The sequence below is a fragment of the Thermochaetoides thermophila genome (assembly GCF_000221225.1).
Source record: "Thermochaetoides thermophila DSM 1495 unplaced genomic scaffold scf7180000011816, whole genome shotgun sequence".
Lineage (NCBI taxonomy): Eukaryota > Fungi > Ascomycota > Sordariomycetes > Sordariales > Chaetomiaceae > Thermochaetoides > Thermochaetoides thermophila.
In genome coordinates this window covers 4993504-5012583 of record NW_006383032.1, presented here as the reverse complement: position 1 = coordinate 5012583, position 19080 = coordinate 4993504, and the positions used below count along the sequence as shown (strand labels likewise).

At 51.2% G+C, this 19080-nt stretch overlaps 3 protein-coding genes and 1 non-coding gene across 4 annotated transcripts; 3 read left to right on the top strand and 1 right to left on the bottom strand.

Annotated features, from left to right (window-relative positions):
• Positions 1–4239: 4239 nt before the first annotated feature.
• On the top strand, positions 4240–5324 carry CTHT_0034390 (uncharacterized protein; the record flags this gene model as incomplete). Its single annotated transcript, XM_006693810.1, has 3 exons — positions 4240–4397; positions 4458–5009; positions 5078–5324. 3 exons carry the CDS (start codon positions 4240–4242, stop codon positions 5322–5324), a joined length of 957 nt encoding a protein of 318 aa, XP_006693873.1.
• A 3522-nt stretch (positions 5325–8846) lies between these two features.
• Positions 8847–10809, bottom strand: CTHT_0034380 (uncharacterized protein; the record flags this gene model as incomplete). Its single annotated transcript, XM_006693809.1, has 2 exons — positions 8847–10531; positions 10614–10809. The coding sequence occupies 2 exons, from the start codon at positions 10807–10809 to the stop codon at positions 8847–8849; spliced, it is 1881 nt and encodes a 626-aa protein (XP_006693872.1).
• A 3566-nt stretch (positions 10810–14375) lies between these two features.
• CTHT_0034370 lies at positions 14376–14480 on the top strand. The gene is given in 2 exon segments: positions 14376–14415; positions 14434–14480. It is a non-coding gene; the product is annotated as a tRNA-Leu (tRNA).
• A 2421-nt stretch (positions 14481–16901) lies between these two features.
• Positions 16902–18392, top strand: CTHT_0034360 (uncharacterized protein; the record flags this gene model as incomplete). The annotated part of the gene is made up of 2 exons (XM_006693808.1): positions 16902–17249; positions 17328–18392. 2 exons carry the CDS (start codon positions 16902–16904, stop codon positions 18390–18392), a joined length of 1413 nt encoding a protein of 470 aa, XP_006693871.1.
• Positions 18393–19080: the final 688 nt, after the last annotated feature.

Below are 19080 nucleotides of genomic sequence, written 5' to 3'. Positions count from 1 at the left end.
CGGAGGCTGTTGCCAAACACTCCCGAAATGTTGCCATACATTGGTCGAGGCAGGTATGTAGGCACATGACAGACGAGGAGTCGGCTGACAGCAAGCGTCTACCAACGTGCTGGCCGACGTTTCCACGTTGGTGACGTGGTAACAAAATGAGTGTTAGAGAAATCAGCTGATTGATACGGAGACGGGAAGCCACGCATGTTGATACACACTTATCTAGGTATGGAAGTTTTTTTGCGTGGATTTACCTCTGGAGAGATAATGTTGGTTGTAATATGGGCGAGGGTTTGCTTACCGAGCAATACGTTTTGAAGGAGGCGGTGAGCGAGAAGGAGGGTCGAGGCCCCTGCTTCGGACCCGACAGCTTGGGACCGAACAAAGACGCCATCGACAACATCAGGTGCGTGCCCCGTGTGTCGTCTGCTAGTAGGGCCCCGCTGGTTTTGGTGGCAGGAGGAACATACGCTTATCACGGATATGAAGAGCTTTTCAGAGCTGTAAAACGCCAAAAGCCGAGATAACAGAGTTTGGAATGTTCCTGTGTAAACGGGCCAGCGTTAAAACCGAGAGCCATAAAAGCTGCAGTCTAGTAGAACTTTGACTAAACCATGTCCACACAGCAAACTGTTCTTGTCTTTCGGCACGGTTGTTTACTGTTGGCAGTTAAGTGAGGGCTCGGCTTGTGTGGGAAGGTCGGATGGTAAGTTGGCGACAGAGACTTGAGCGTCCTGGGGTGGGACCGAAACATGGCGAGCACTCGGGTTGTCACCGGGCACGGAGCAGCTGTCTTGCTTTGGCCATTTGCAGCATCCTCACTTGAACTATCAGTTTGAGTGAGACTGGAATCTCGAATGGATCCATGCACGCAGCCTTCAGTTCATCTTGAATGAGGGAAAATCGATGCAAGTGTTGCAGGAAGCATCTGGCACGGCAGGCGCAAAATTTCCATCCCACCCGTTAAAGGAAATTAATGAACGGAATACTGCTGAGATGGCTTGTTTCTCTCGAGATTGTTTCTTAAACTGCCACACATACACATATGTACGGATGTAATCTGTATGTATGTGTAGGTAGACGCATAACAACGTCCCAACTGGGGGACAATATCCTCGGAGAAGCGGCACAGCAGTGGAAGAAGGGAGGATCAGATTGTCTCCGTCAAGTGTAGGTGTAGGTATGCAGTTTATGCGCCAGTTCAAGATGCTGAGGTTCGAAACCAATTGCGTGATGTTTCCTACACAGTAGAGACGTCGCGCTGAAAATGGCGAGGTAATTCGTCGGCTATGAAGCTTAAGACTTGAGCGGCAGTAGGGTCGGTGATATTTGATACAACCAAATTAGACCCTGTTGCCAGCAGATAGACGCTCAAGTGAAGTCAGACGAGTTCAATAACCAAGGCTCCGTTCCTCTGCATCCAGCGTCCCGTCGTCCATGAAAGCTCACTGCAGTGTGGCATTGGTTGCCAGAGATTGCTCTGCAGGAACTGGAGCATGCATGTAAGCGGGCTGCAGGACCTTCAACGTGGGTTGATGGACTTGTTTCGTTGATGGGCTAGTGACAGGTACCTAGTCTTCAACTAGGCAGTTCTAAGTCTTCACCTGCAGAATAGATCAGCACTCTGCAGGTTGAGCTGGCATCCCAGCAACGGTTATGGCAATAGCGAAGCCGACGACGACAGCGACGACGACAACGACGGAGACGGGAGGCAATGTCCGGAGGGTATGGGTCGGTACGACGCCTGGGTCCGTATCCGTCAAACCAGGGGGCGGTCGAAAAGTTTCGGATTGAAGGAATCGTCCAAAGATCGCAGCCAACGAACAGACATGGTGGCGGCCTTGCCTGCCGGCCTACCTATGTACATCCAGTTGAGGTCAGTGGATCTATGTACATAAGGATGTGAGTACTTGTTGAGAGCACAAAGCCTATGCGTAGTGGTGCAGTAGCGCGACTTAGAGGCAAGTGTGTGGAAACTGAAAGGCTTTTTTGAGATGCAAGATGGAGTTCCAACAAACATCATCAAGACTTACACATGTTGCACGCGCTTGGTGGTCGTGACATCAGAATGCCGCAGAGAAGGCAGATTGGGCTAACTCCATACCTCAGGTTGTCCAGCCTGCCAACCGTTTCCTCAACCCCTGCTAGCTTCCAAGGGTTGCAGTTGAGGGCCAGTGGTGTGTGAGGGGGGAGTGTGCGGGCGAAGCGTGGGGACTCGAAATTTTTTTTGGGAAAGCTGCCCATTTCTCCCCATCTGACATTCGATGGACCGCGGGTTCCAGTCTGTCGTCCCGCACCTCTTGCCACTTCCAAGGGTCCAAGGAAAAGGCAAGCGATGTGACTGGCTGCGCGGGTTTTGGGGAGCAAGGGGGGTGAGGTTTGTCTCCTCACACACCTGCCCGAACCCTGGGATTGTGAGAGAACCCTCCACCGTAGTTCGTCGCTCCCTTTTTGGATGATTGGAAACGGCGGAGAAAACGTTACGGATTACACTGAGATAACGTGTCTGACGGAGAGGGCCCCCGTGTTGGCAGCACGCGCTGCGGATTTTACGGGGTTCTCCATGTCGGATGACAGCTCCAGGCTCACGTATCGCCAGCCGATGTGCCCACAACGTAACATGTAAAATAGAGCAATTGACTCCTTTTCTGCCTAGCATCTAGCAAGCAGGCCTAGCAAACCGTGACACACATGTGGGATAACAAAGACACAATGATGACGAGACGGATAATTCCAGTAGGACACACCTGAATGGACAGCACCCAGAACAAGAATGGTGGTGTCAGCGATCAGCGTCTTTCGATGGTGCTCGCTGGGTGGAGCCGTCGCTTCTTCACGTCGCACGGGCGCACCACACACACACCACGGTGACTTTTCCACTTCCAGACAAGGGCTCATGTTCCGTTCTTCTGCTTCCCCACCCACCGTTCCCGCATTCCCACAGTCCCACAGCACCGGGACCAGAGGCACCAGCCAGTGGCAAAGGACGGGGAGCAGTGCTGCCGTGCCGTGTTGTGTTGTGTGTGTACATACGTAAGGTAGTGCCCATCCACCCAACCATCCGGGCCACTCACTCATCCATCCATTGTCGTGGATCGCGCGGTAGGACAGTGTGCAGTGTGCGCCGCGTGTTGCCGTGTTACCCGAGCATGTGCACAACACAGTCGTACTTATTCCACTTGCACTTGCACGAAGGGATCCCTAAAGAGACACTACCTACCTACCTACTAGGTAAACTATCTACAGCCCAAGTATAAGAGTGCACTCCACAGTTGTACGTACGATATCGCAGTCCTCTGGTGTCACAGCGAGGCCAAGCCGTCAGAATCTCAGTGGCCTAGGTTGTCCTCCGGAGCGTCCAGCGTCCCATCCAGCGCCCAGCAACTCCTCCATGCTGCTGCTCGCGCTTTGCAGGCCCAGGCCCTGGCCAGCGTGTTGCGCACCGTCGCTTTTTAGGGTTAATCAAGCGGCGGGTGGACGGTTTGGGGATCTTGCCGCAGGTCCTCGCAGACGCTATTGAGCCAGCGTCCAGCCGTGGCCGGACGACACGACGGTTTTTCCACATTCGTTGCTTGGCTGGCCTGTTGCGTCTGCTGGGTCTGGTGTCCACGGCTCCACATTTTGCCATGGGCCTTTGCCCATCTGGGCGATCTTATCCACCACGACCACTAGCGCTGCAGCTTCGTCTCTCGTTTCCATCGCATCCTCCCTGGCGCCAAATGATCCCTGTCTGACCCGTACTTGTAGCCTGTTCCCGGCCTCCTGCCCCCGACACCCAGGTTACCCAGAGCTCTTTTGCTACCGCTTCCCACCCAACGGTTTCCGCTTCTCCTTCTCCCCTTTCTCCCGCTTTTGCGGAGCAGTTTGGCTGCCATCGTGCTCATCGTGTTGTCGTCTCCATCAACAAAACCACCGACATCCTGGCCACGACTTTAGCCTCTCTGGCTTTTGCCTCTCATCTCGATTATCGGCATCTGTTCCTGATAACTCAAAATTGCCGGTCGCCCTGCGCTCGCTGTCGCCGCTGCCGCAGGCCTTGCTATCCTCGTGATCTCGAGACGACCTCTCCCTCACCTAGCCATTATACATCAACGTCGCGCGAGATCCTGTGCCGATCGGACACCAATTACCCAGCCAGCCTGCGCGGATATAGGTCGTCTGTCGACCTGACACAACATCAGCACATCTCCGATACCTGACCCATTCTCGCCGACCAAGACCGAACAGCGGACCATAGCCAACGCCGACATGAGTTCTCCGGCGCAGTCGGGCCCGTCCTCGGTCCAAAAGAAGGAGAAGGGCATCAAGTTCCTGGCGCGTGTGAAGACGGTCTTGAGGAGGGCGGATCGTCGTCTTTCCCAGTTGAGTTCCAAGCCGGCTCCTGCTGACAGCGCCAAAGATGCTGCGTAAGTGCTGGCTTATGGTTCAATAAACCACTAGCATGCATCTCTAACTTGTTATGACAGCGACGCCTCGCAGGCCGCCGCCCAGGCCTATCCTGACGCTGTGAAGGTCCCGCGCGCTCAGATCTACGCCGAGCGTGCTAAGAAGTTGGCCGAGATTCATGGGCTCGATGTGAAGCCCAGCCAGTGGTACTCTTCGGATGGCCACGTCTTGCGCGTTGAGAAGCCCATCAAGATGCGTGTCCATAGGAAGTGCCACAAGTGCGATACTACTTTCGGCGCCAACAAGCAGTGCAGCAAGTGCAAGCACAACCGCTGCAAGCAATGTCCCCGGATTCCACCGAAGCGGACCGAGGCCGAGAAGGAGGCAAGCCGCGCCAAACGCGCTGCTCTCCAAAAGGAGCACAAGCCCCTCGTTGTCGAGTGGGATCCGCAACAACACAAAAAGCCGGTCCTCAAGCGCCCGTCGAAGACGGGCGGTCAGGACCTCATCTACCGGAAGCCGCGTCAGCGTGTCAGGAGGACCTGCTGCCAGTGCAACACCCTGTTCCGCTCTGGCGTCAAGATTTGCCAGAGCTGCAACCACGGCCGCTGTACCGACTGCCCGCGCGATCCGTAAGTTTCTTGTCACTCCCGCTACTTCCACAGCAGATTGGAGAATATACTAATTCTCGGTGATGCAGGGCCAAGAAGGAGAAGTACCCATACGGCTACCCGAACGACGGGCCTGGCATGAAGACCGCACACTACGAGTGCCCCAAGTGCAAGGAGAAGTACTCGGTGCCTTCGCAGGCGCCTGCCGTCTGCCCCAAGTGCAAGCACCAGCCCGGCACGCGCATAAAGCCTCACAAGGTCGAGCCAGAGCCCGACCCGGAGGTCCTCAAAAGTCTCAACGCCAGACTCGAGGCCCTGAAGCTGAGCGCCAAGTAATAAGCTCTTTGTTGGTTTGTCTATGGCGACTCTGGTGTGCCGGCAATGGCGTTCTGATACCCGGTTCTGGGGGACGAGGAGCTAGTTTGCCAATTTTTGTTTTTTCTTTCCTCAACAGATGTGTCACACCTCCACCCATCTCATCAGCATGAAATCTCGATAGTCCATAACTTGCATTTTTCGGTCGTTTAAGGTTCCCAAGGGGTTGTCTTCTAAGTCTCGTTTGCCTCTCGGTTCCACAGACCTCTCTGTACGGTTGCTTCCCGACACCATCGCGCATCGGTTTCTGGAGGTGTTGTGACTGCAGGATCACTTCGGCCCCCCCGTCTTTCAGCCATGAAGCGAAAACAAAATCTTCGTATACGCACGCCACTTGAAAACATACGACCACGACCGGAGTGCATCTAGACACAACTTTCGTTCTTTGTCCTTTTCCGACCGCACCATTAAACGATCCAACAAATATGTTATATGCCACCGCCAAGTGGGAAAGGCAAGAGAACACAGGTTGAAGAAGTGCATGGGTTAGGGCCACACGGGCTGGAACCCGGACATGATGCAAATATTTGAGGAGAAAGAGGACTTGGGGCATTGCATCGGTCAATATTGCTGGCAATGACTATCGCCCGTTGGCCGGTTATGGCTCTGTTACAAACGACAACCAGGCGATTATCAAGTTCTCGAGGTGTCTTGTTCCCACGGGTGTCTCAAGCAGCGGGTTTTGCCTCCACAGGAGGAGCATAGGCTGAGTGATGATGGTATTGGAGTCGCTTTTTGCATTTCCTGTTTTTTTTCCCGTCTTTTCTATCGCTGTCTGTTTTGATGATTATCATGACACTATCTAGATGTGCTGATGCCCAAGATTCCTAAAATGTGTGTTGATTGCTAGCTTGCAGTTTATGAATTGATATCCCCCAGCACATTATTGCTACTAATCCAGCATATCTACCTATCTGCCTCTGGCTTCTGGGCGAATGCTTGCTATCGTATCGATTGACTCAAGTGCTCTGTGTCACAGCGCTGTGACCTCACCTAGCATCAACCCACTCAGTAACAACAAAAACCTACCGTCTCAGCACATCGCCGGCAAATGGCAAAAGGAGGAGACAGTCCCCGACCACATGAGATCCTTGTGTGTACACATACACAACATTTACCGGTGCCGTATCACAAATATCCCGATCCTACCCTCCTCGGCCTCGACTGACGACGCATACCCTAAGACCTATGGAGGTGTCGTACCACTGTGGCTGCCCATTGACAGGCTAAAGTGTGGAAGCACAAGTTTTAACCAAACAAGCCACCACATCCGCCAGGCTCTGATTTGCTGCTTTGTCTAACTGATTCAAGAGCGCGCCTGCTCCGCATCCGGCTTACACAAAGCAGGCGAAACAAGATCCTAGAAGCAGTGTGTAGTTTCACAGAGGAGGGGAAAGCAATAAACTGCTGTCCCGTTGGTGCGGAGTTCGTTTGTCCCAGTGTTATGGTACCTAGGTACCTAAGTAGGTATTGTTTGCTTCGGCTCGGCCCCGTTCCGTTCAGGCGGAAATGAGGGGCATCAGACACCGACAGAATGGTTGATGAGGGGCTGGGATTTAAAGAGCAGGGAAGGACAAACTGGATGCCTGCATATAACAAAGGGTAATGTTGACTGGTTGGTCGGATAAGGTGTCGCGACGTACTTTCTTGTGTTTTCTAGACTACTCCCCAATCAATTGTTTTTGTTTCCACTTGCGCAGACCGAGGGTCTTGGGTGGCGGGGGTGTGTCCATGGATCGATGGTTGTTGGGTTTCATTCGGCGATCGCCTGGTTTTTTCCCCAAGCGTTTTATCCGTTGGGTACGATAGGTACAGGTTACCCTACAGAATCATCACGCTTGCCGATGGACCACTGCAGCGCATGCAGAGTCTAGAGGTACTACTCACAACCAGCCCGTACGAGTTAACAAGTGGCAGAGGGCCAAAGTGGTCGCATATCATGGGTGATATGATTGAGTACAACTGCTACCAGTGTGTGCTTAAAGCATCTTGCAGCGTTGTTTTCGGGCTGCCCCCCTCCGTATCCTGTGGTACCGACAGATTGGTCCAAACGGAGGAGAAAACGCCTTCCAAGAGTACAAACAATATGGCAATGACTCAACACAAAGCCTAGCCACGGCGCAAACTTCCTTTTTTTTTCTATCGGCACATGTTGCTGGGACTAGAGATCCCTCTTTGTGAATTGTGTACTCAGGGGACAAAAATCCGGGGTCCGAGAAAACTGGGAATGGGTTCCGAAAGCGCGGTTCGCAACTGAGAGTTCCAAACCGTAAGGTGTCTGCTGTCAATTGTACACGCACGGAGGACTTACCGGCCCAACACTCCGTATTTTTGTCTTTCTTCAACGGCTTTGGTTCTCACTCTCAAGCGTCAGATGGGGCGTATCACCTGTTCTGCCACATGTAACCAGCACTAGAAGTCGGCAAGGAGGGAGCTTTGAAAGGTTTCTATGCGTGTATGCATGGCGTAAACCGCAAAACCCTATATACGTATATGGTAATGTCCATTCCGTCATCTTCTGACAGTGATCGCGCGGACTAAGTTGGTATGCAACAGGCCAAAACTGCAAACAAGTCCCAGGTAAGCCACTTTTAGCTCGAATGTATGCATTCATCTTTTGACGTCAAGGGCACGAATCCTTCCGTAATTTAGCTTTGCTTTTCTCTTCTTGGCGGTTGGCACCAACATCGGAGCGCCATCTCCGTTCTTTACTTTCTTTCCCGACAGAATGGTTCTTGTTGGACTTCTGCGTCCGTTTAGAATCCACAGTATGCGCCCGACGAGAAACTGGGTCACTCAGCAAGTGGCAAAATTAGGGAGAATCACGGGTCAATGCAACAACCAGCAATCCTTGCCTTACCTTCACCGCTTCTCTTCCCACATCTTGCTGACCTGCCGTTGTTGACTTGGACCCGAACAGCTGGGTCAAGCAACGGAGTGCCCCCTTTTGGCTCTCCACTGCGGCCGCTAACAAAAAGCTTCATTGCGCTCGCTTCATCTCTTGGGATGGTCGGTGCAGACCAATTCCATGCTGGGATCCCTTGTTCAAGAACTACGAGTAAGGCCCCAGCATGACAGAAGGAAACGGAATGCTAACTTACGGATGCCTTAACGTTCAAATGATGATAAACGGAAGGAAATACTTTGGTCGTAAATGAGGTTGGCCGAGCAAGCAGGGCAGAAGGATCAGCAAAAGACATACGGATAAGGTACAGATTGGCATAAGCAAGAAGCGTGTTATGTGTCTGAAGATCCGCCCTTCGCATCATCACAGCCGTTCGCAGTTAGCAATAATCCGAAGACCACAAACACGAGCATAGTATAAGTAGCAAAGCGTTGCCGATGACTACACTACTTGATGTGTTTGATATTATTAGTGCAAAACCAGCACTCTTGCTAGAAAGGAAGCAAAACTGGAGGTACGGATTATCTATTATCTTAAGAAATTTCAACCAGCGCAGACAATCCCCATTAGTGCCGATATCAATTCTCAATTATGCCCGAAGGTGCCACGAATGTTGTCGAGACGCTTTCTCCCAATGTTGCCGTCCGACTCGGCTTCCTGCCCGTCAGCTGTCCTCCACCACTATGACCACGATTGTTCAAATACGCAGGTGCTTCTTCCACAGCACCTCTCGCAACCCAGTCCTTGAGCTTATTTGGGTCGATAACCTCCATCAAGCGAGTGGTCACGTAGAAACGTCCAAGCACGTCTTGCTCCGCCCGAACAACAGCCTGGGCTGGCCCTGGTCCATCCGTTCCAAGGCGAAGCCAGACCCACTCCATGCCCGTGCGAGCCCTGGGTTCAATCTGATTGCGCATCGCCATCTCCTCGGAGAAAACTTGGCCGAGACTTGCCGGCTGAAGAACAGCATTCGACGGAACCGGCTCAGACATGCTGCGACGATAGGGGCGGTACAGACTTCCGCGAAACTGAAGATACCAGCGATGAGGAGGAGCTGCCGGGAATAACACCTCGATAGAATCGATAAGCATAACGACTGTGGCATCAGGTGGAACGGTGGCTGCAATGATGGCCTCAGTAGCTGCAACAGATGAGTCCGCAATGACAGAAGAGCGGACGGTTACTCGGATGGGATCTCCAATCCGGATCATCTCAGCGCCAAGGTAGACTCCCTCGTAATGATAGAGCCGGAAAGCCCCGTTGGCCGTGGTTGTTTCACCCAGAAAATTGAAAGTGGAATAAGCGTCGTTGATAGCTCGAGCGCCGAGTTTAGATGCCTCGAGGCAGATGACCTGCTGGTTGTAAACCCGCTTCTGAGGATCTGTTTCTTTTGTGCAACGCATCGTTATCTGCCCCTGCCAGTCGACAGCATCAAAGGACTTATCCTTGAGGTCCTCCAAACCAGGATTTGGCACACTAAACGTCAGGAATGGCCGCATGTCGTGGCATTCCTTGACGACGGTGGCCTGGGGTAGCAACAGATGGCCCAAAGGGGCTAGGGTAAATTGGTAGTCCTCATCGGTCGGCGGTCGGCTGACGGCATCGATTCCAGGCTTTGGTGATATAAAGAGAATCACACCGAGCCGCCAGGCGGCCTGCTTATACCACACCAGTTCACCAACCCTAAAAACGTTGGCCCAGCTAGTTGTACCAGGAGGACTAGGTTGCTGGGGAGGTGGTTGTGGTGGGGGTTGTGGATGTTGATATTGCTGCTGTTGCTGCAGATGCTGTTGAGATTGCTGGGGCTGCTGCAGTTGTTGCTGCAGTTGTTGAGGCTGCTGTTGCTGGAATGGCGGTTGCTGGTGGTATGGTTGCTGCTGCTGGTTTTGATGTAGTGGCTGCAGTTGCTGGGTTGGCAACTGTTGGGTCTGCTTATGAGCCTGAGGCTGCTGTTGTGGATAAAGTTGCTGTTGGGGCTGAGTGCATGCCTGTTGCAAAGGCTGGTTCCGACGGGCAGCGCTGGCCGCTGCGAGTTCCTTTTCCTTCACATATTTATGACAGAGGTCGCAGGGACACTGGCTGTTGTCTGTTGAGCCGCTAGCCAGCCACATAACATGGAGGGCAAAATCTCCTGGGGTCCGGTAGACGGCCTTAGGCCCAGCTGGATGGCCGTAGAGGTAGTAGTCCCTGCTAACTCCATCCTTTCGAACTGAATAACGCAACTCATAACCGTTGGGGAACCCATCGAGTTTGTACTGCCGCGCTGCACCATGTCCATGTCAGTACCAGTATTTCTAGAAAACGACAGCATATAGCAACCTGGAAGGGTCTGCCATGAAACTTACTGTCGTCCTTAGGGCCCAGCTGGGTCTGGAGGTGCCCTGCAATGATGACCTCCCAGCGCTCGCGCTGTGTCACGTCCTGGTCATCATTGTCGCTAAGCGCGTTATTGTCCAGGTTCTGATATCCCTGCCCATCGCTTCGAGCAATCTTGATCGGCCAGTACTCTGGCTTCGCGGTTGCCTGCGAAGCAGATGACATGGTCAAAGATGACGTCGTAGGGTCAAGAATAAAGATATGGTCCGTGCTAATCAAGACGGATGCTTAATCACGTGACTTTCAAGTATTTGAGCCGCCTATAGTCACGTGGGAAGGGCACGAATTCAGGCAAGAGCAATCCGTCAGCAACTTGTGGCTGTCAGTTGTGCATAGGCAGAGCAGGTATGGCGGTGTGTACAGTTTGCGTAGGCACTGTCTTGGGGGAAAGGCGGATGGCGGGAAGAGTACCCAACGCTCATCATCAACGAGGCCCTTCACCTGCGAAGCTTCGAACCCACAGGCCAAACAAGCTTCTAGTTCCCGATGGCGGCCTCGGGCCCCGTAGCCGACCCGCTGCCAGCAACCTTTTGGAATATGAACCCCTGGCCTGCTCATTGTTGTCCCTCCCAGCCAAAGAAGGGGGTATACATACAAATCCTGCTTCTTACTTTCTATATATGATTTCTGAACACCATGGGGTACTCAAGCTGTGAGTAACCCGAATGGCAATCCAATCGCCTCACTCACAATAGTAAAGTCCTTAGCGTTAACAGATGGTCAGTTGGTCTCCCATTTCTCCATTCGTAATTGAAATGACAAGAATTCAAGAGTCAGAGCCCAGCTTGGGCACATCAAATCTTTACCATATGACAAATATAGATTAGGTCTGTCTTTTGTTGATCAGGGAGATTCGTAGTCGGCAGTTGAGCATCACAGTTTCACCAAACTGGAAGTAGTCTGCAGCCTTCACATCTGCCTTTATTGTTGACTCTAAACACCATGCACACTATGTTAAGTAAACCATCTCAGTGTATCTTTCCCTGATAGGTGTGAGCATGTGTGTACCCAGTCCTGTGGTTACACTCCTTTAGTACCTTGCCGGTCTTGTGTCTGGACTAGCTGCGAAGGCTGCCCGGCTTGAGCTGGTAGGCCATCATCGTGTCTCTTTTTCTGAGTTTCATTGTCCTTAGCATGTACTGGTCTTAGGGATGGGGACATCATTGCCCTTACCGTTGAGAGTATAGTATGCGCCCTACCTGGCTACAAGGCTTGCTTGCAGTATGACTTGCAGTAGCGTACTTATTCTTGATTGTCCGATTGCATAGGTAATTTTTTTCCGGGCATCGGCCCCCTGAAGTCTCATACACAAAGCTAGATATCTATTTACAGTAACTGTTCTTGAAACTCTCAATCCTTCCACTATCCCAAGAAGTGTTTATCTATACTTTCACTAGTTATTTCCCTTTGAGAGCATTCAGGAGAGAACTGACATTTCTAGCGCGATCCGATTGTTCAAGGCCTCTTAATGTTCTCCAACAAGTTCATTTCTTGCTTCATGGTGAAAGGCTCTATCTCAACCAATCATATGGAACGCATATGCATGATACAAGCAAATTCGAGTTCCATCGCTGATTGAGCAACAACTAGCGTAATTTATCGTGATTAGATTTCCTGTTGGACTAGTGATTAAAAGGCACTTTGTTGATGCTGTTTAGACCTACGCTGTTAGCCGCGCACGGGGCTAAACAACCATTTTGACCTAAAAAGCCTTTCTTACTCAGCCATTGTGTCTTCCAGTTTAAAATTCGTTATCATTGGGAATAGTGTACTAGTGTTCTTTACACAGATAACGAGATCACTTGGAGAATCCTTCCCAACCGATACTTGATGACTCGGGTGTGTTTTTAATGTCTTAGAGTGAACATGCGTACACATGACATGTTTTTTTTTAACAGTTATCGATATCAACCATGGTTAGACGTTACGTTAATTGGACATTACCTGCTTAAATGCCTTATTTCTTGGTCAGATCGTTTTTTTTACATAGAAGTCAGCTACCCTCAACGATGTGCCCTGGATGAACCAACCTACATGCCAGGTATTTGCTGGCCTTGACTAACAACAATTCTTGACAACTTCTGATAATCTGTTAAATGGAGAGACCAAGCCAATTATTCCAATCATAGTCAAAACCCAAGAATATAAGACAATATTACTCGATGGTTAGAAGACGGTTTGAGAAACCTCTGTTAGACTCAGGATGCAAGAGGCATGAGCCAAGATGCCCAGCTGATACAATGACTTTCCAATTGCCCACTTTTGTGGTTATTCGGGATTGGTTTTTGTGGGAAGAAACAAAGTGAGTGAGCAAGTGCTGGCTGAACTCGGGCCTGGCCACTAAGGCCAAACCAGAGACTTTCATAGGTCTCTGACCCAATGAATATTGCAGCCAGCTCTGACCATACATGATTGGGACAAAAAGTGTCTGAATGGCTGAAAGGCCATAAAACAAGCAAAGAATCCAAAGATGCATAGATGCAGGAAACTAAGCCTGATGCATAGCTGTAGGAAGAACGGGGCCTTGAGTCTAGGATCAGAGGTCCACCAACAGACTTTAAAGTGATGATACTATGATGAGCCTTTCATTTTTCCAGGAATAGACAACTAGGTAAACGGCATGCTAAGAACCAGATCACCTGGGCGTGTGAACGATGGTCAGCATGAAGAGTCCACCCAATCTTGAGTGGGAAACTTGGTTCACCCAACATGCATGATCTAATGAAGATCAATACTCAAGTGAGTTCCTTCATATGTAAACATCACGCATATTGCACTCATACAGTATTTATAGCAGCAATGTTCAAGAGTTACCCTATGGTTATAATAGCTACAAGTACAGATGATGACATGCCAACCCGGTTCTCGTCCTTCAAAATGCCAACCATCGCCAAAGCTCCCATCATGACAGGCAAATAATTGATTAGTGAGAAGAAAGGTGCCTGACTGGACGCTCTCGTCAATCACCACTTGTCAAGGCCAATGGAATGGGGAAGGCCTTGCCAGGAAAAGCAGGACGGGAGAGGCCGAAAGGACAGACCAATAAAACATCATCACTGTCAAGACCAAATCAACACGGCATGATACTCCAGCATCACTGGTGGTACTCGTGATGGTAGGAGTGATGCTGAAAGAGACGCTCATATATATAGGACCTAGCTAGCTGCTCGTTAGGAGAAGTTCCTCAGTCAGCAATAGGAACAGTTGTCAACCAACAACTGGTGACCGCAGTGATCCCATACTTTACTGTGTAAGGACCCCAGGCCCTCAGGTTCTACAACCTGGTCACTGCCTTCGAACCCACCTCAGGAGGCTGTGGAATCGTCACACCACTTTCGGCATCCAATCAACTTCTCGGGTACCTAATACTACTGTCTTCTTCGCAGTTACATACATGACAGCATCAACTTCAGCGTTTTTGGCCATTCCCTCAAGCTGGTACTGGTATAGGCTCAAGAACAAGCGGAGGATGCAGCTGTGGCAGCTTGAATCCAGCCAGCCTTTTGTGGATACTAATTCAAAGCCACTTACATGCTGCAGAAACTTATATGTATATAGTTACTCCAGATTCATGAGACTAATGGCTTTACCAAAACATTAACATAAGCATAAGACTCAGCTGTAAAGTCACAAACAGTGGCATAGGTCGGAGCTCGCTGCGGACAGTGGATTACTGCAGTTGTTGTTAAACGGACAGGATCTGTGTTTTCAGCCTTAGCAGGTGCATCCAAGGCAAGGTGGCCGAGTGGTCCAAGGCGCCACGTTAAGGTGTTTAAACCCTTAATCAAAATCCGTGGTCTCGTTCAGGGGCGTGAGTTCGAATCTCACCCTTGTCATGATGCTTTTGTATTTTTGCTCTCATGGCCAGAGCACCGGCTGCATACTCTTTTCACTCACATTATTGTATTTGGACAAGTGATTAACATAAAACGGCCGACGTGTTCGACAGGATATCCATTCGGTAATGTTGTTGCCAGCTTTGTAAGGCCGAGAGGACAGGAACTGCTTAGCTCAAAACAAGCAGCATTTGAACAATAAAGAAACAAGCCGGAAGGGCCATTGGGAGTTGTACGACCGCGGATATCCCAGTTGCAAAGGTTCAACAATCAGTATAGCGGAAGATTTTAAAGCTCAAGCAGATGTGGTCTCAGCGGCATGTTGTTCCTTGAGCTAATTTCTTAGTTCACACTTAGCTGACATCACCAGGCTGTATATGATCTGTGAAATGAAACTTAAGTCTACTGCGTAATGAGTTGACTTCTTTGGGAAATGAGGTGTTTGCGAAGGACAAGTCATAACTAAATGATACAGTAACATCTTCTAAGTGATAGAGATGGAATGGCAACTAGTTGGTACACACGTTAGTAGACAGATTTTACTGATGTGATTGGCAAGATGGAGAGCAAAGAAAAACCATGACTATACAGATCTGACCGCAATCACTCCTGCTCTATCCAGCAGGGTATAGCTCATCGAAAAGATGTAAAACAAGTCACTGTCTCAGAGGCAATAAAAAGTTCTTGCAACGCATGTGGCAATGATCACTCACAGCATCTTAGAACTGGCGTATTTGTGGCTGGAAATAGGGTTCAATACTTAACAGGCAATCAGCCCTTTGCATGGAGAGTATTCCATGTAGCAAGTTGATAATGTTATATTGAAACCCTTCAAATGTTGCGGGGTCTTTATTCCATGCTAAAAACATGGGTAGATTCCGTAGCTCTCACAAATGTGGCGGAATACAGGCACATGCAAAAGGAATGTTAGGCAGGTGCTTTACCATTTGTCTTCAGAGATAGGATTGTCGAAGAGCTCAGCTGTAAGTATGGGTATGGATGATGGCTACGAAGCTCCAGATAGATCTGGATTTGACTTTGTACAGTGCCTCCTAGTCGTGTAAGCAGCGGTTTACAAGTGCCCAACACACTCAACCGGAGATTCTGGATGGCATTGCAAGCGAGGCCGTGCGCCGTGAACATGGACGGAAAATGCCCTCGCAGGATAAATACTTAATCTCGTTGGGAGGTGGCGTATCGACTCTGTTCTGGCTGTGGTGGTGATATTGCGGTCAGCAGTGGCTAGCCAAGCCACATATATCCCTCCGCTTCATTCATGAGAAGGAAGAACAACGCGAGGATACGGGAAATCTCACCGATCTCATCCTGGACGACGGCCTGACATAAAAAAAACCAGCCCGTAGAGGAAAAAGGACCACAAAGCCAGTGCACTGAAACTTGCAACCACCAGCAAGCACACTTCCGCTGTTTGCTGTCTGTTGAGACTTTTTGTACACAATAATGTAAGGAAAAAAAAACACTCACCCCCTGCCCGGTACATGGAAGCAATCTTGATATTTGCTAATGGCACCAGTTGGGCGGCATAGTGGTCTTTCTGGGGCTCTCATTTCGCCTGAGGTTAGCCCTGAGGGTCACAGATTCCCCAGCCAGGGCCCGCCTAACACCATTGGGCCTCGCCGATCTGGCCGGTTTGTACCTGACAGCTTCCCCTGTCGATGGCCCACCCGCTGCCGAGATGAAGCCCGCCAGGAACAGGAAGCTAGGCGGTGTATGATTGGTCAGATTTCTAAGGCTATCCAGATTGGGAGGTTCAACATGCTCCAACAGGCTCCAACCGGGGCCAGGAACCAGCATGGGGCAGCCAGAACCACACCGGGAAGGGGGAGATTTTGTCGAAGACTGTCGGGGGTTGGCGACGTTAGCTCCAGAAGGGCTCCACTATTGTGGTCCTTCCGGGCGGTCCTCAGGTGTTCCTCGATGTTCTGGGCCTCTTGAGATTCCCCAGAAAAGCATGGGGTTGAAAGCTTTTTTGACTAGACCCCCTGTCCGGAGCCCTGGAGTCCGTCCAAGACCGTCGCGGCTTTTCACCTCTTATCCTCTCACCCTTGCTCCCGTCTTCACAACTTGTGAAAGACATCCTCTCGTTTTCCACGTCGCTGTCGCCGGTCGCCTGTCGCCTGTCACTCGTTTCTCTCACCACCGCCAGACTCAGCGCCCACGGTCACCGTTGCGGCTCTTCCAGACACTTGTGTATGCGTTTGCTCCCATTCAGCCCGCCTGGCCGACGAGACCGAAACCACGCAAGCAGTCGGATGATCTCAACGTACTCGAAAGCCTGAGAAGGAAGTGGTCCGATTGCGGGTTGCCGCCGATTGACAGTTCGACACCCAGAACGCCCGGTGCCGTAACCATCAACACTGTGACAAACGTCAGTCTTTCTCTCTTTAGGCCTACAAAACAATGCGATTTACTACGCTTCAGGCCGTCCTCGGCTCGGCCTCTCTCCTGCTGATCTCCCCACTTGTCGATGCGGCGGCAGGCCACGGCCACCGACGCGCCCATGACCAGGTTCATGCTGCAAAGAGGCACCACAGCCACCGCTCGTCTGAAATTGCCCCGCGAAAGCCGAGATGTACCCTCCCCGACGACCCTGACTTGGTCTTTGTGCCTGGTGCCGATAACAACGGCTTTGCCATGAGTCCCGACGAGCCGTGCGAGGACGGCAAGTGGTGCCCCATTGCCTGCAGGCCGGGCAAGGTGATGGCGCAATGGAAGCCTAACACGACCTATACCTATCCCGAGTCGATGGTGAGTTGAGGGCAAGACGTGGTCGCGGCGTGATTCTGCACGTCGCTGCGGTGAATGGAGATATTAACCCTTCTGCAGTATGGCGGGCTCTATTGCAACGGTGGTAAGGCCGAGAAGCCCTTCAAGGATATGCCGTACTGCGTCGACGGCACAGGAACAGTCAAGGCAGTCAACAAGGCCGGCAGGATCGTCTCTTTCTGCCAGACAGTACTGCCCGGCAACGAGGCTATGATCATTCCTACCGACGTGACCGACGTGGCGACACTCGCCGTTCCTGGGCCTTCCTACTGGTGCGGGACGGCCGCACACTATTACATCAATGCACCTGGAGTTCCAGCTTCGCGGGGCTGCGTCTGGGGCAAGATTACTGAGCCGATCGGCAACTGGAGTCCGTACGTCGCTGGTGCCAACACAGTTGAAAATGGTGACACCTATGTCAAGATCGCTTGGAACCCAGAATTTCTCAACGCTCCGCTCGCTAAGACGACGCCGACCTACGGCCTGCGCATTGAGTGCCCTGATGGTGGATGCAACGGCCTGCCCTGCTCGATTGATCCCTCCAAAGATGGCGTGGGCGGAGTCAACAGTCCCGTGAGCACGACGGGTGTTGGTGGCGCTGATTTTTGTGTCGTTACGGTTCCGAAGGGCAAGACTGCAAGTATTGTCGTTTTCAACACCGATAGCGTCGAACGTGGCCCCGCCGGTGCCTCCGAGAAGACGAAAGAGGGGAGTAAGCCCACAAAGAAGGAAGAGTCTGCCCCGTCACCCTCGACTGTCGTGAAGCCATCGCCGAAGTCGACGTCTACAACCGCTCCTGAGCCCGAAGCAACAACCTCCTCGGCCAGGTCTAGCACCGTGTCCCAAGAGACAACAGCGTCGCCGTCAGCGACCTCGAAGGCTTTTGTCGGCGGTCTCTTCCAAGAACAAGGAGCATCTGTTCAACCGGGCAACAGCACTACTGCCTCTAACTCGCGCGGATCCAAGTCATCAACGGGCTCCACGCAGGCAGGATCCGAGGCACATGACCGTGACTCAACAACGATTGCGCAGCCGACTCCCAGCAACGAGGGTTCAGCTCCTGAGGGAGGGTCTGCCATTGCCGGATTGGTGGTCGCCTTGGTCGCAGCTGCAGCACTCCTGTGAAAAGGTTACCATGACGATTTCCTGGACACGCCATATTCGATTTTAATATTGGCATTTTTTGACTTTCGGTTTCCTTTGGCTTTAGAGAAGGGTTGCAACATTTCAGCCTAACCCCGACTTCGATTCGATAAATTTCCTTGTTTTTCCTCTTGATTCATCAAGCGGCTCTCGCCCGATTGGATCGCCAACTCTTCGATTCCAAAACAATCAGTCCGGTTTTTCGATAAATTTGGTCTCGACCGGCTTCTTTATCGAAAACAAACGGCGAGCAAAACTCTAGATCTTCAGCCATCACGACATCGTCTTGGATTAGTACGTATTTTGTATGGGGGGCGCATTCGGGATTGTCGGAGTTCCGTCGACTCGAGTTACCTCTTTGAGGTTCCGCCTTTTTCTTCAATCTTTTCGATACTTTCGTCATTTGGTATATCTTTGCCTTTCTTCTTTTTTTTGTCATTGATCGATATACCCCTTTTGCTTCTTCAACTCGGGCCCAGGCCTGATATTTTTGGGATATGGTTTTGAGATTATTGTTTTTCTTTCTGGATGTGGACAACATGTGTTTTATGGATTTTGGAGAGTTTTTGATAATGCCTATATAATTCCTGGCCCAGGGGGTTGTATGTCTCGGAAATCATTACAGTCATGATGGGTAATGCCAGGAAACCGGCTGGTTGGGCGGATTGGA